The sequence below is a fragment of the Ammodytes marinus genome (assembly GCF_949987685.1).
Source record: "Ammodytes marinus genome assembly, chromosome: 17".
NCBI lineage: Eukaryota > Metazoa > Chordata > Actinopteri > Uranoscopiformes > Ammodytidae > Ammodytes > Ammodytes marinus.
Genome location: NC_137221.1, coordinates 1,915,744 through 1,931,249, shown reverse-complemented (window position 1 = coordinate 1,931,249; position 15,506 = coordinate 1,915,744). Strand labels below are relative to the sequence as shown.

Here is a 15,506-nt window from a genome sequence, read left to right as displayed (position 1 = left end):
TGTGGAACCCACTGCCACCTGACAAATGTGATTCCCCTACATTTCTGCCTTTAAATCAAGGCTCAAAACCCATACGTACACCCTGGTGTTTCCTCCCCATTAACTATCTTACCTCTGCACTACTATCTGTGTTTATGTGGATGTATGGGCTTTACGTCTTTTATTTTGGTTATTGTTATTTTACCTTCATTGTTTACCTACTGAATGCACTATGTACAGCACTTTGGACAGTGCAAACTGTCATAAATGTGCTTTTATAAATACATTTTACTTACTGACTTACTTATAACTCACCCAGGCCCTTAGGCACAAATCACCCCATCCCCAGAATTTTGGATAATAAGCATGATGCAGCAGTTTAGGGCTGACATCGTGCTAACTGTATAGACTCAAAATGTAGCATACCAAAGCACTAAAACATGTGTCAAATGTTTTCAAACTTGTCTATAATTGTTCAGACACAATAATCAAAAAACCTTGATCATGGAAATTTTACTTTGAAAGGCAAAACGCAGTTTTTTGAGCTTAAATGTGCTTATATCTTATTCCTTGTGTCTCCCTTCTTTACAGGATGAGTCAAATGGATGGCTCTTCTTAAATATGTGGTCACATTTCCAATTTCTTCCACGGTTTTCTAGAAACAAGGGGTGGAACAACTTCCAAAATGCACAACTTAGGCCACTCTCCCCTATAATTATTATATAAATAATAATAAACATTTTTAGAAAATGTCCTTCTGTTAATTAAAACCAAACTTTAAAACATTAAACATAGCCTATTAAATAAATAAGTATACATATTTGTACAATTTAGGATAAATTAAATAGGTTGTTGCGAATGTGTTGGGAGTAGTTCTTCAGTGGCTTATTTCAAACAACTGTTGACTTTTCTCTGCAGCTGAAGGAGTTGATTTTCAAGCTAGAGCACTGCATGGCTGTGAAGCGCTACCTTCCTGTTCTTACCGGCTTCAAAATAAAAGTCAACTCACGTTTGGCTAGTAACAGGCTTTTAATGTGAATTTCACCAGCCAAAGTGGCGGGTAGACTCAATAACTTACTTTCCTAAGACTACATTTAACCGCATTTGGAGTGTTAATGTAGAGCCCTCTAGCAGTGTTGTGCATCTCTCCTCTGTGTTTCAAAGCAGCATCTGCTCGTTAGCAAGCTGTCGCACTAGTGCGAGTGGACTTGTATTCATCATCGCACGTGATCACTTTCAGTAGCAAATGCGATCAAAACTGTCGCACTGTACAGCCCTGCCTTGACTAAGACATTTCCTGGGGGAAACACTGGAGTCACATTTAATATAAATAAAACACAATTTAAAAGGGTGCAGGTCGTTAAGCTCGTTGTAGTCATGTAGCTGGGACTGGACTTTACAGTTAGTCCAGGGTTTCTGTCCGGGTTTGGTTTGGGTTTTTGATGGAACAATAATGTCAGTTCATGTGCTTATGTAGCTGGTGACGGCTGCAGCATATTCCTCCACATGCACAGTGCAGTCCTCCCTCATAGGAGCATCTCTCAACACACACACACTCAGTCTGACATTACAACAATAATCACAGCGTATGTGCAGTCTCCAGTTAGTTGATCTTGTCTGCAGCGTCTGCAGTATACACTAACTGTTCCATATCAGCTGAGCAGTGTTTACAGACTAAATATGTAGGAACTCTGGTTCATGTTACTTTACTTTTACCCACAGACAAACTTGGTTTGCTGTTTCAAAGTGGGTTTCTATTACACACTGTTACACATACACAAACATTGGAAAGTCACATAAATGAAACAAAGTGCTCCAGTGCTAATCCCAATAAGAACAGCTTAACATTTACCAGCCTAAATAAGATAGAAAAGTAAAACCCAGATCAAATGATCACGTGTGCAGATGCCTCTGCTCCTCTCTTCCCTGATGCCAATGACCGGTCCCCGCAGTAAACAGTGTGTGTGTCTGCTCTGTGTCTGCGTTCCATATCACATACTTTTTCTTTTTACTACACTACACACTAAAGTACAGAAGAGTTTTAGTCTTTTTACTACACTACATACTACAGTACAGAAGAGCTTTAGGGCCACAGGAGAGAGAAAAAAATCAGATGAGTAAGTTATTTTTCATTAAGGCGAAACATTTCAATAACAAAGAAGAATACTGCAAAATGCTATTGGAGTTAGTGGGGCATTTATGTATTTCAGCACACTGCAATTGATGTGCATGTATTGGGACCTCCTAGTCCTAAAAGTATTTCTGGCATACTAAATAGTAGGAAAGTATAGGAACGCAGGGTGTGTTCTCAGAAAGCCATGTTTATGTGAAAGTGAATATACACCATCAATAGCTTCCAGAGGAAAGTCGGTTTGCAGCTGAGGCGGCTCTATCTATCTATCTATCTATCTATCTATCTATCTATCTATCTATCTATCTATCTATCTATCTATCTATCTATCTGGCTAGTTAAATGATCGTTCAGTGTTTACTTAGAGATAACTACACCACAGCGTTTGCAACATGCTGCTGGATCATTAGCTGCGGCTAACATGTAGCCTAGCAGCTAATGTTAGCTTAGCATCGTTAGCAGAGCGGTAAACAGTCGGAACTCACCTTCTCCGCGCGGCTTCGTCTCCGGCTCCAGGTCCCGGTCCATCTCCGCAGGGGAACCGGGGACTGCTCCCATAGATAGATATAGATAGTAGTGATGGGTCGTAACCAGGTCGTAACGTGCCGAGGCTTCGGAGCGTGTGTCGAGTAATCCCGGAAGTTTTTGGTGAAGCGCGTATCGACGCTTGTATCGTTTAGGGCGAATCACGTGACTGATGACGTTCGAAGCCTCGTTTGTTCAAGAAGTGCTTCGGGTATTGTGGATCCACTTGCACTTTGCGGGTTAGTGTTGGCGATTTGTTGGTTTGGGAGTGATGTAGAAGTGGATGTTGTATCAACTTGCTGTGACTTTATTGTGCACTGCTGCCTCCGCTGTACCATGTGAAAGAGTGTTCTCCAAAGCAGGAGAAGTTGTTTCCAAAAGGGGAAATTGTCTGAACCCCAGCACAGTGGAACACATTTTGTTTCTCAATAAAAATGAATCAAATCCTTAAGTTGCACAAGCACATTCACTGCCCCTTACCTTGTTATAACACTGCGACAGTTTGAAAATAATTATTCCTGTCATTATGAGTAATTCAAAGTTTGACAAAAAATATTTATTGATAGATTTATTAGATTTATATGTATTATCATGTTTCATATCCACAATACACCAAACAAAATACAAGTTGTATTTATATGAATTAATACATGAACAATGTAAATGTAAGATGAAGTCATGGCTGAAATCAACCCAAGCATGTACCCATCATGCATAGATTGTTTTCTTAATGTTGTGATGTCCTGTTTTCTTGGTGTCTTACTGTTGTGATGTTGTTGTTGTTGTGGTGTCCTAAATGTTGTGATTTTAGTGTTCGTATTGCGTTGTTGTGTTTTACTGTTGTGAAATTGTGTGTTATTGTTTTTATACTTCAGTTTCCCATCTTGACAGAGATGTAATACTCTGTTTCCTGCCCAGGGACTACAGATGAAAATTAGCTTATAGCTAAATCTGGTACTGCTTATGTGCTGTACATTGTCCCTGTTCAATAAACAAATAAATAAATAAATAAATAAACAATACATTAAATGCATTTATTAAGATGTATTGATTTATTTACTTGTCAGTCACTCGTTCTCATGGCTGCACTGTTGCAGGACAGTATTGAGTGTATTACAAATTGATAGAATTATCTGGCTATTTAACACTGTTTGACCAGCAGGGGGGGTTGTTTTGTGTTCAAATCGGTTCAAATGAAGCCTCGAGAAATGAACCTTTTTGTGAACCATTTGGCTTTAAGGCTTCAAGGCTTCAAAAAGCTTCATCTGGCCATCACTAATACATACACGGAGGGAACTTTGAGCAAGGAGGGAGAGTGGGCGGGGGAGGAGCGGGGGATTTTAAATGGAACCCACTTGCCCTTGTAGTCACATGGACGTGAGTTACATAAGCAGTTTTGAATGCAAATAATAGAGAATTCTAACATTCTACTAAAGTATATTGCATTGAGCCATTTCCATAGCATGACAAACATTGAATTTCGACATGATTATCCAGATTATCAAGATATTGTTACTTACACTTGTAAACTGTTTGGTCTGACATAATTTCTTAGTTTCTGTTAGTTTCAACCAAAAACATCTGTTTTACATAGGCCTATTAATTGGCAGCCATCGGCGTTAGAGCGGCAATGTGTAAACTGCACTGCATTCTTCACTTGATTGTTCCTATGAAAATAGGACGGGCTAATTGAGGCAATATATATATAGTGTATTACAAATATATATATATATATATATATATATATATATATATATATATATATATATATATATATATATATATATATATATATATATGTGTGTGTGTGTGTGTGTGTGTATTTATTTATTTTTTGGTCCTGTGGGTGGCCGTTATGGCCCATAAGGCATACAGTCTACCGTAAAATAAAAGATGAACTGCAATACACTGTGGGTGATATCCACCTCAGAGTGACGCACATATTCACTGATTCAAATAACAAGTTTGCCTTTAGTTTTATTTAATAAAGGAATTCATGAGTACAACAGAAATTGATTTCCAAAGGCTCAGAGATCTGACAGCAGAGCATTGCATATTCTCAGAGTATTTAGTAAATCAACAGTTACACAGAGAAGAGACTAAAACATTATTACCTTTGTATTCTAATTTAGTTTATTAAGAATTTTTCTGTTTTGGACATCAAAATTACATTGGACAAACCAGATGCATTCTTTGAGTGTTTTAGCAAACATGCTAGTTCTCAACACCTGTCCATAGGAAGCTTTTAAAAGAAAACAAATCAAAAAGAGAGAAAAACAATCAAATGTAAAGAATTAACAAAGAGGAAATCACTAAAATAATAAAATATAGAATATTACAGAGATGAAAAGATCACCAATATATTCAGTCAATTAGATACATGAACTATAAAGCAAAGGCAGCCTGATCAAACATTAACCAGCTGTCAGTAATAATTAATAATAATAATAATTCATTTTATTTGACGGCGCCTTTCATAGCACCCAAGGTCACCTTACAGGGCAGTGTTTAAAAACAAAAAACAAAATCAACAATCATAAAAAACACAAGAACAAGATACATTGAACAATTTACACAAGTGGGGTGAAATGGGTTAGATGGAATATGTCAGTTTAAAAAGATGTGTTTTGAGACGGGACTTAAAAGTAGAAAGAGTGTCAGAATTACGGATGTCAGGTGGGAGGGTGTTCCAGAGGTGGGGGGCAGATCGGCTGAATGCCCTGGACCCCATGGTAACCAGGCGGGCGGGTGGTATAGTTAGTTGAATGGAAGAGGAGGACCGGAGAGTGCGGGTGGGTGTGTTGGTGTGCAGGAGTTCACAGATGTATGGAGGGGCGAGGTTGTGGAGGGCCTTGAAGGTGAGGAGCAGAATCTTGAAATGGATGCGGGTTTTGACCGGGAGCCAGTGAAGCTGCTGAAGGACAGGAGTGATGTGATTAATGGAGGGGGTTCTGGTGATGATGCGGGCGGCAGAGTTCTGGACCAGTTGGAGTTTGCGGATGGACTTGAGGGGGAGACCGAAGAGGAGGGAGTTACAGTAGTCGATGCGTGATGTTACCAGGGTGTGAACCAGGATGGCTGTGCTATGGGGTGTGAGGGATGGGCGGAGGCGGTTGATATTGCGTAGATGGTAGTAGGCAGACCTGGTGATGTTATTGATGTGTGCTTGGAATGATAGTGTGCTGTCGAGGATGACACCCAGACTCTTAACCTGAGGGGAGCGGGGGACTGAGGTGTCATCGATGGTGATGGAAAAACTGTCGGGTTGTCAGGGTTGATTTGGTGCCGATGAGGAGAACTTCTGTTTTATTGCTGTTGAGTTTGAGAAAGTTGTAGGCAATCGGAGAGGGAGGTGGGAGGAAGGGTAGAATTGGGCTTGGTGGATATGTAGAGCTGGGTGTCATCCGCGTAGCAGTGAAAATTAATGTTACATTTACGGAAAATATGGCCAAGGGGAAGTAGATAAATGATGAACAGGAGGGGGCCCAGGACAGAACCCTGGGGAACACCGGTAGTGACTGGGATTTGAAAGTTTTGAGTTGGATGAACTGAGTGCGGCCGGAGAGACATGATTCAAACCAGTGCAGGGGTGTGTCAGTGATACCAATGGAGGCCAGTCTGTCAAGAAGGATGTTGTGTGAAATGGTGTCGAAGGCCGCACTCAGATCAAGGAGGATGAGAATAGTGAGATGTCCGGAGTCTGCTGCCATGAGAAGGTCATTGGTGATTTTAACCAGGGCTATTTCTGTGCTGTGGAGGGAGCGGAAACCAGATTGAAATTGTTCGTAAAGATTATTGAAGGACAAGTGAGCTTGAACCTGAGATGCTATTGTTTTTTCCAGAATTTTTGATATGAAAGGGAGATTTGAGATGGGACGGAAGTTGTTGAGGTTATTGGGGTCAGCACCAGGTGTCTTGAGTATGGGGGTTATTGCAGCTGATTTGAAGGATGAGGGGACGAGGCCGGAGCTGAGGGAGGAGTGTATGATGGACGTTATTAAGGGGGAAAGAGATGGTAGGCAGCCTTTAAAGGTCCCATATTATGCTAAATGCACTTTTTAAATGTGTTCTAACATATCCATGGGTCCACGGTGTGCCTAGAGACTGCCAAAATATTTTAAAAAATAACAATCTCTCCTTTTCTCACTCTCCCCCTTTCTGAAACCCCCACCCCTCCCCCCCCCCCCCCCCCAATATACTCCAGTCAGAATTCTCCTCATTTCTGACCTCATAAACTGGAAAGCCAGAAGCTTCCACTGTGCAGCCCACACCCCTATTTCTTATTGGTCCACGGCCCTGACAGACAGAGGGCGAGGCGTATCTGGCTTCACTTCTGGACAGGGGGCGGGGGCAGCTCAAAGATTGTATATTTACGAGGGGAGCTGCAGCTCTTTTTAAAAAATAGGCCATTGTGAGATTAGCTGAACATCAGCATAGTACAATAAATTATCTGAAAGTTTTTTCCAGCAAACAATTAAAGAAAAACTTATTAGGGACCACTAAGACCATATAATATGGTGTATAATAGTACCGAAAAGTGTATAATATGGGAGCTTTAACTAAAACAGTTGGGATGGTGTCAAGCTGGCAGGTGGATGGTTTGGATTTCCGGATGAGGTCAGAGATTACCACAGCAGAGGGAAGTGTGAAACTTGAGAGTAGACGGGAGACAGGGGCAGAGAAAGTGGGAAAAGACGGAATGTAGGTGGTGTTAGGGGTCAGTTGCTGGTGGATCTTTTCTATTTTGGTGGTGAAGAATGACATTAAGGAGTTGCAATAATCAGTTGAGTATAGATGGGGAGCAATGGAGTCCGGTGGTCGTAGTAGTTTGTTGACAGTGGAGAACAGGGCCCGAGTATTTCCGTCACCTGAACTGATTAAATTGGCGTAGTAGGTGGATTTGGCTGTAGAAAGAGTGTCCTTGTAGTGAAGAATGTGGTTGCGATATATTTCTTTATGTATAACAAGTCCATTTTTCTTGCAGAGGCATTCCAATTGACGGCCTTTCTCCTTGAGTTTGCACAGTTCAGGGGGGGTTATACCATGGGGCGGAATGAGTGAAGGAAACAGAGCAGGATTTAAGGGGAGCCAGGGTGTTAAAAAGATCATGAAATCTGTTGTTGTAATGTGAAACCAGATTGTCGGTGGAGGACAGACTGTCAGTGCTGGGGAGGGAGTTGATACCAGTAGAGAGTATATTTAAATTAATGTCCTTAATGTTGCGCAATGATATAACGTGGCAGATTTGTAATGGAAAGTGTAAGGTTGACAGTACAATAAATAAAAATGTGGTCGGAAATGGGGAGTTCAGCAGCAGTACAGTCCAGAGGAATGACACCAGAACAACAGACCAGGTCCAGAACATGTCCTTTTGAATGAGTGGGGAAATGAATGTGTTGCTGCAGACCAAAGCTATCCAGGCAGGATGTGAATTCACTTGTGAGGGGATTACTGATGATGTCCATGTGTATGTTGAAGTCCCCTAGTAATATTATGTTGGGTGAGAGTGAGGAAAGATGGGTAGTAAAAGCAGCAAATTCATTTATAAAATCACTATTATGCTTTGGTGGGCGATAGACAGTGGCAACTATAGTAGGGGTAGGGCCATTCAGTTGAATGGCAATGGATTTGAATGAGGGGTGAGCAGGTACAGAAACGGGCGAGACTTTACAATTCTCGCGATATATTATCGCGAGACCACCTCCTCGGCCAAAGGCACGGGGTTGACAGGAGTAAACAAACCCTGGAGGAGTGGATTCGTTTAGTTCTGAAAAGTCATTAGGCTGTTGCCAAGTTTCAGTTAAACAGAGGAAATCAAGCTTACGGTCAGTAAGGAGCTCCTGGACGAGAGGACCCTTGCTCGTAAGAGAGCGGATGTTGAATAGGCCAAAGTTGACGTCGTTGTGTTGGTGTTTGGTGTTGTTGTTGTTAGCCGACCTGGCTAGGCTGGCTAACACACTGCGGTCAGCTTTACGTCCGGTGATTCCTGGGGGATGACGAGAAGAGGACCAGAAGGAATGGATCTGGTTGCTGTCGTCGATGTGGAAGCTCCGTCGGGATCCGCGGTGAACATATTTCCGACAGTAGGGCCGAGGGAATTCATGGCGGTGGAAAGCCGGTGGAAAGCCGGTGGTGGATAGGGCAGGTGGAAACGTAGCTGCAGGAACTCAGCGGCTGTGTATTGGAGTACTGCCGCTGTCGAGAGATTGAATATGAAGGACAGGGAAGTCCAGCCGAGCACATACCACACAAAACGCGTGTCGATCAACATTGTTGATAATCCAGGGGAAGACTTCAGGCAGCGGAGGTGAGGGCAGCCCAATAGCCCGGTACAACAGGTAATGCTAGTCCAGGCTAAGACACACGCTGGGTTAGGGCTGGGCGATATGACGATATCATATCGTGGACGATATGAAAGTGTCTACCGGGAGAGATTTGGCTATACCGTTTATATCGCGGAGAAAAAAAGTTAATGTGGCGGGAGCATAATATGGAGCGGGAGGCAGCTGTCCCTCCGAGTCCCTACAGTTACACTGCAGTTACACCGCCGCGCCACACGGGGGCTCTGCTGCAGAGTTCTGGGCTGTAATACAGCTTCCTCTCTACCCGCAACAGAAGAAGCCTCATCTGTTGCTCTAGCTGTCTAGCTCATGGTCTAGCTTCGGTGCGCCGTCACTAAAGTTAACAAACCAACTCCGTGTCACGGTGGCAGAGCAGCTGGTTTTAACGGTCAAAAATGTCATTGGGCAAAGGAAACTTGCTTGCTGCTTCAGCGTGCTGTTGCCGTGACGCAGAGTTGGCTTGTTTTAAGCCGCAAACTACATGGGTTAGCTCTCGTGAGCTAGCTGGCTAATAATGACATCTTTAGCCTACTCGGGGCTTCACCCCCGTGCTGTTATTGTTGTAATGGTTTTATGTAACTTTAAAATGTCAAACTTGAAAATATTATTTGTGTTGAAGCTGGAGTTAAAGTATTACCAGACATTTGCTCATTAGTTTATTTTGACAGCTTTTTTAAATGAAGATGAGCAAATACTGCAGGAAAATTCAAGTCTTTCATTATTTTGATATAGGCTACTATCAATTGGAAAATGTAGGCTCTTTGGTTGATGCTGTCATTTTTATTTTACGCTGACTGACTAAAGCCAGACTGGTGTGGTATTTTGCACCAGTTTCTCTTTTGTATGGAAATTTAAATTCCAAGCAAACATTTAAATAATCTAATGTGATTAAAGTTCAGTACGGTTATTGTAATCCATTGAATTTTAAGTAAAAATACTATATCGTGATATATATCCATATCGTGATATAAAATTACCTATATCGTGATATAAGATTTGGTCCATATCGCCCAGCCCTACGCTGCGTAACAGAATAAAATCTAGCAAGAGTCAATAGATGCAAAAGATCACTTGCAGTAGCGGAGTCAGTGGGCATCGGTTAAAAAACAGTTAAAACAGTTAAAAACAGTTAAAAACAGTCAAAGGAACCGGAGAGCAGCGGCTGCTAATCGCGCCAGCGTTCACTCAGATATTCATGTGAGCACTGTTGTTTGGACTCTAGCCATTGTTTAAGGCCTCTGTTGGCCTCTAGTGATGCCTGTGTCAGGTGTTCACCTGCAGCAGTTTTTTGACTGCTTGTTAACGATAGCTCCATTGGCTTTATCCTCCTTCCATCAGGCTGACATTCCAGTCCTGGCTCTACCAGACTCACTTTCTCTACACATTTCTGGCTCACACATTTAATATATTCAACTTATACTATCTAAAGAATCTAGGGGCCATTTCACACCTGATTTTCAGATTCATTGGTTTATACTAGATCAGATATCATCCAGGTGTTAGGGTTGTTCTCACCAGAATAATTATCATGACGTTAGACACATTTGTGTTTTCCGAGTTGAAGTTTCCAAGTGAAACTTTTCCCACACTCAGGGCAGCTGAATTTTTTCTCTCCTGTGTGGATGGCCATGTGGGCTTTCAAACTTCCCTTTTGTGAAAATCTTTTACCACAAACTGAGCAACTAAATGGTTTTTCTCCTGTGTGAGTTCTCATGTGTCTCTTCAGATCACACTTTCTACTCAAACTTTTCCCACACTCAGAGCAGCTGAAATGCCACTGATGACTGAGCTTTGAGGACTGATGACCCAAACACTTGTGTCCTCTGAGTTGACATTCCATTATGAAACTTAGCTCACAAACTGAGCAACTAAACTGTTTGTCTCCTGTGTGAATTCTCATGTGTTTCCTCAGATCCTGATTTTGAAGAAAACTTTTCCCACACTCAGGGCAGCTGAATGTTTTCGCTCCTATGTGGCTGGCCATGTGGGTTTTCAAAGTTGCCTTGCGTGACAATCTTTTACCACAAACTGAGCAACTAAATGGTTTTTCTCCAGTGTGAATTCTCATGTGTATCTTAAGATCCCGCTTTCTACTCAAACTTATCCCACACTCAGAGCAGCTGACTGTTTTCTGTCCTGTGTGGATGGCCATGTGGCTGTTCAAGTTTCCCTTCTCTGAAAATCCTTTGCCACAAACTGAGCAACTAAATGGTTTTTCTCCTGTGTGAATTCTCATGTGTCTCTTCAGATTTATATTTCTATTAAATATTTTTCCGCACTCAGCACATTTGTATCGTTTCTCTCCAGTTTTACTTCTCTTATCACTTTCAGACACTTTATTTTTCAGAGACTTTGAACCTGACTGAGGTTCTCTGGTCTCCTTAGAATAATCCACACTGTCTTCAGTCTCAGAGGAGTCTTCATGCTGGTCTTCAGTCCCAGGTTGTAAATGTGGATCTGGATGTGAGTTCCTGGCTGGTTCTGGTCCTCCACAGTCCTCTCCTTCAGCTGCTGGTTCCATGTGTTCAGTTTGTCTTTGATGAAGCTGTGAGGACTGAGCTTTCTCTTCATCATCTTCACTCTTCACAGGGACAGGAGTGAAGGGGAACTTGGTGATATCTTGAAGCTGCTCTCCCTCCTGACTGCTCCACAGTTCCTCTGGTTCCTCTTTAATGTGTGGGGGCTCTGGTGGCTCCTCCTGCTTCAGACTGTGTGGAGGCTCTGGCTCTAGAATGGGGCTCCACTCCTGCTGCTCTTCACCGACGATAACTTTCCGGACGTCTGAAGGTAAAACTGAAACAGACAAACGGTGAGTATGAGTTTTTCCCCCTGTATCAATCATATGAATGGAGCAGAGCAGACCTGCAGACGTTCTGTAGATCAGCACCAAATCGGACTTACCAAAGTATTTCAGTGGACAAGGAAAGATTGAGGGTGAGCTGTGGTATACTATACGATCACAATGTATAAATGTTTAGATTTAATGACATTGTCAGTAAAATGCTCTTGAGTCGGAGGTGTGCCATGTTGGAGAGAGGAGTGTATGTGGGGACGGACATCTTGTCATGTACTGATATTCATGTATTTGCAAACAGAAAATAAAGACCCCCTCGGCTGGCAAGGCAGCAGTAGTCTCCGACCAATCATTAGACACACAACGCAGAATCAGCCAAAGCAACTTTTTGCAGCTACATATGCATCAGATCAAACCTAACTTTATTCATATTGCACATTTCTCACAAGGAATGCGACACAACGCAGTGTTTGACCCAGTGCTTTATGGCTAATGCGGCCGCATTAGTAACGCCAGCCCTCCGCCTTGACTATTGACTGACCAAAAAAGTAATTTAATTTAATTTAATTTAATTTAATTTAATTTAATTTAATTTAATTTAATTTAATTTAATTTAATTTAATTTAATTTAATTTAATTTAATTTAATTTAATTTAATTTAATTTAATTTAATTTAATTTAATTTAATTTAATTTAATTTAAACTAGTGGCGAAAATAAACGCAGCGCGGTTCTATGGGGATATTTAGCTGAACAGAAAGAAGTGCTGTGCAAAGCTAGACTAGACAAGTTATCTATCAGCTCAGACAGTGCAGAGAAAAGTCTGATGAATGCATGAGTGTGATGGCCCAGGTAAGTTTCAGTAAGTTTACAGAAGTGTACACATGTTAAGTGTATGGTCCATTATTTGTATTTAGTGTGTCTGCATGGTATTGCACCAAAACAGTAGAATTTCTCTTTACCGTACTTTCCGTACTATATGCCGCACTGGACAATAAGCCGCAGGTGTTATAATGTTTAATTACCATATGTAAGAGTTTGTGCACAGAGGGGATTGTCGGGAAAGAGATGGCTGCTTGAGGAAGCTCCCACATTTCAACAAACAAGTTGCATATTTGCATAACGTACGTAAGTGTTACCATTTTGTGCAATAGTAGCTATTAGGGATGGGCACGAGTGTTTTCGCTACTCGTGTGATCGCTTGCATTCCTCGAGGATCAATCGATTCCTCGTTAAACTTTTTTCTATTTTTAGGACGCAACGCATCTGTCTACAGAACAACGGTTGACCGCAATAAAGCGCTCAATGCTTATGTCAAACAGTCACAGTTGCCATATGATATTAAGGATTTATTTTCCACAAGTTTAAAACACATTTTCCTAACTGAAAGTAATTAAATAAGCGGGCCACAATTTAAACCGATCGAGTAGGTCTGCGGTGGAGAGAGAAAAAAGAGAGAGAAAAAAAGCATGGGCTGTAGTTGGCTAACATTCAAAATAGACATTTAAAATAAGAAGGGCAGCAAATACAATAAAATTATTGTCCTACAATTTAAACACATAGATAGGCTAAATAACTCACCAAAGCAGTAGAAGTAGTAGGCTAGTATATCCAACCGCGTAATGATCACTCCTGTCCGTGACTAATTACCGCGACTAATTCCTCGTTAACGGAACGTTACACCGTCGGCTTTTGAATCTCAATCCTATATTCCATAATAAAGGCTTCTTAAATGTCGTTTGCTCGAATGTGCCCGAAGTCAGCCTGGCTTCTTTATGTGATTTTCCAAGTTTTCCAGCCCCGCATTCAGCTCCGCGGTGCTGTGGAGACCACACACTGGCTGCGCTGCACGGAGGTGGCAGTTATTTGCAGTTTCTGTTTGACACAACGCTTAGTTTATCTAACTTGGATCAAAATATTTAATTTTGTTAAACTTTATATCCGTTTTGTGCCGTTTTGTACACGTATATAACATTTTAAAATAGGGGCGGCCCGCCGGCCGGCCTAAAGGCTACAAACACTAAAAAAAACAAAAAACTATTTTCCTCATCCACCAATCGAGATCATTTGAAACGAGGAGTACTCGAGTACTCGATTACTAACGCCCATCCCCAGTAGCTACAGAATATATACTGTGCTGTGTAATAACAGGGTCGAAAAACGGGGAAAAAGTTACGGCTTGTAGGCCGAAAAGTACGGTAATTGTATTTTGTTCTGTCTGCATGTTTGCACAAAATGTGAACCTGCACATAGCAAACAAAATTGCACAACAACATTTTCGCCTCTTGTAAAAAATCAGTAGCACAAAAATAAATTCGGTAGCATATTAAGTATTATCGAAAGCTTGCATAACCTTTACCCTTGCATTTCGCTCTAATTACCTTTGAGCATGTCACCTTGGTCTCATTTGAGATTCTCAATTAATATGATATCCTAGTGTGTGCAGTAATAATTGTGAAACAATTAATAGGGGTGCACTGATTGCAATTTAGACAATAATCTAACTTGATTATTGCAATTTTTGGCTGATTCAGAATTATTCCTCCCCATAAAAATATAAAAATAATATCTATATCCAGGGGCGTAGCACCAAATTCTGGGCCCCTATACAAAAAGTCCTGATGGGCCCCCTGAAAAGCGGTCTTACAATACACATGGCTCTCTGAGCCAAACAACTCCACAATATTTCATCTGATGAATGACCAAATCATTACTTTCACCAGTGTTTCCCCCATAATACGCCGGGCGCCGCGGTGAAAATTTTGGGGGTATTTTGCTCAAAGATGCCAATGCGCACTATAAAAATAAACAACTGTTTATTTGAATACAGTTGTGCAATTTTGTTTGCTATGTGCAGGTACAATTTTACAGACAGTACAAAACACAATTACTGTTTTGGTGCAATACTATGCAGACACACTAAATACAAATAATAGACCATACACTTGTGTTGGCACATCAAGTGCAAATTCAACTTTTTAAAGTTCCTTTAAGGATGGGGGGCTGTGATTACTGTGGACAGTAGGCCTACTGTGACGCGATAGCCTATAATTAATTAATTGTTATTATTAGCCTACTTGCTTGATTTCTTTTTAAATACAGGTCGTTTTGGAACATGTCTTTCCCAATTTAAAACATAAAAATAAAGCAGCATTGAAAATTCATAAAATAAATCTTGTTGGCCTACACTAGCATGCTGTTCTACAAATAACTCAATAGTTGAAATAATAAATACAATGTGTTTTCCCCTTAAAATGTCTAAATGCATTTCAAAGACAGTAACAGTGTGGCACTTCTTTAAACTTACTGAAACTTGCAGGGGCCATCACTCTCATGTATTCATCAGACTTTTCTTTGCGCTGTCTGAGCGGATAGATAGGTTGAGTTGCCACAGTGATGTGGAGTCTTAAACTGTTCTAGCTTTGCCAGCACTTATTTCTGTTCAGCTAAATATCCCCATAGAAACATTGCTGCGTTTATTTTCGCCACCAGTTCAATTCAATGTTGGCTTGCTCCTGCTTACTCTCCTGCACACATGCCTTATGGCGCTTTTCCACCGCATGGTGTCAGCTCAACTCGACTCGCATTTTAGGCGTTTCCACCGCAATTTCATGGTACCTGGTACCTGGTACCGACTGCTTTTTTGGTATCGCCTCGCTCTAGGTTCCAAGCGAGCTGAGCCGATGCTAAAAGGTGACGTCGGCAGACGGCCGGCCACTGATTGGCCAGAGACTATT

The 15,506-nt window shown here is 41.4% G+C and overlaps 1 protein-coding gene across 1 annotated transcript in view; it reads right to left on the bottom strand.

Annotated features, from left to right (window-relative positions):
• Positions 1 to 5,228: 5,228 nt before the first annotated feature.
• Positions 5,229 to 15,506, bottom strand: part of LOC307264039 (uncharacterized protein) — a gene marked incomplete at its 3' end in the record, with an annotated part of 28,605 nt that continues 18,327 nt past the window's right edge. The window contains exons 5-10 of the mRNA XM_080045364.1: positions 10,979 to 11,769; positions 10,555 to 10,708; positions 8,460 to 8,621; positions 7,265 to 7,286; positions 6,215 to 6,385; positions 5,229 to 5,892 (exon numbers count right to left, since the gene is read on the bottom strand). Of these exons, the coding sequence (XP_079901490.1) occupies positions 5,229 to 5,892; positions 6,215 to 6,385; positions 7,265 to 7,286; positions 8,460 to 8,621; positions 10,555 to 10,708; positions 10,979 to 11,769 (1,964 nt within the window). The remainder of the gene's footprint in view (positions 5,893 to 6,214; positions 6,386 to 7,264; positions 7,287 to 8,459; positions 8,622 to 10,554; positions 10,709 to 10,978; positions 11,770 to 15,506) is intronic.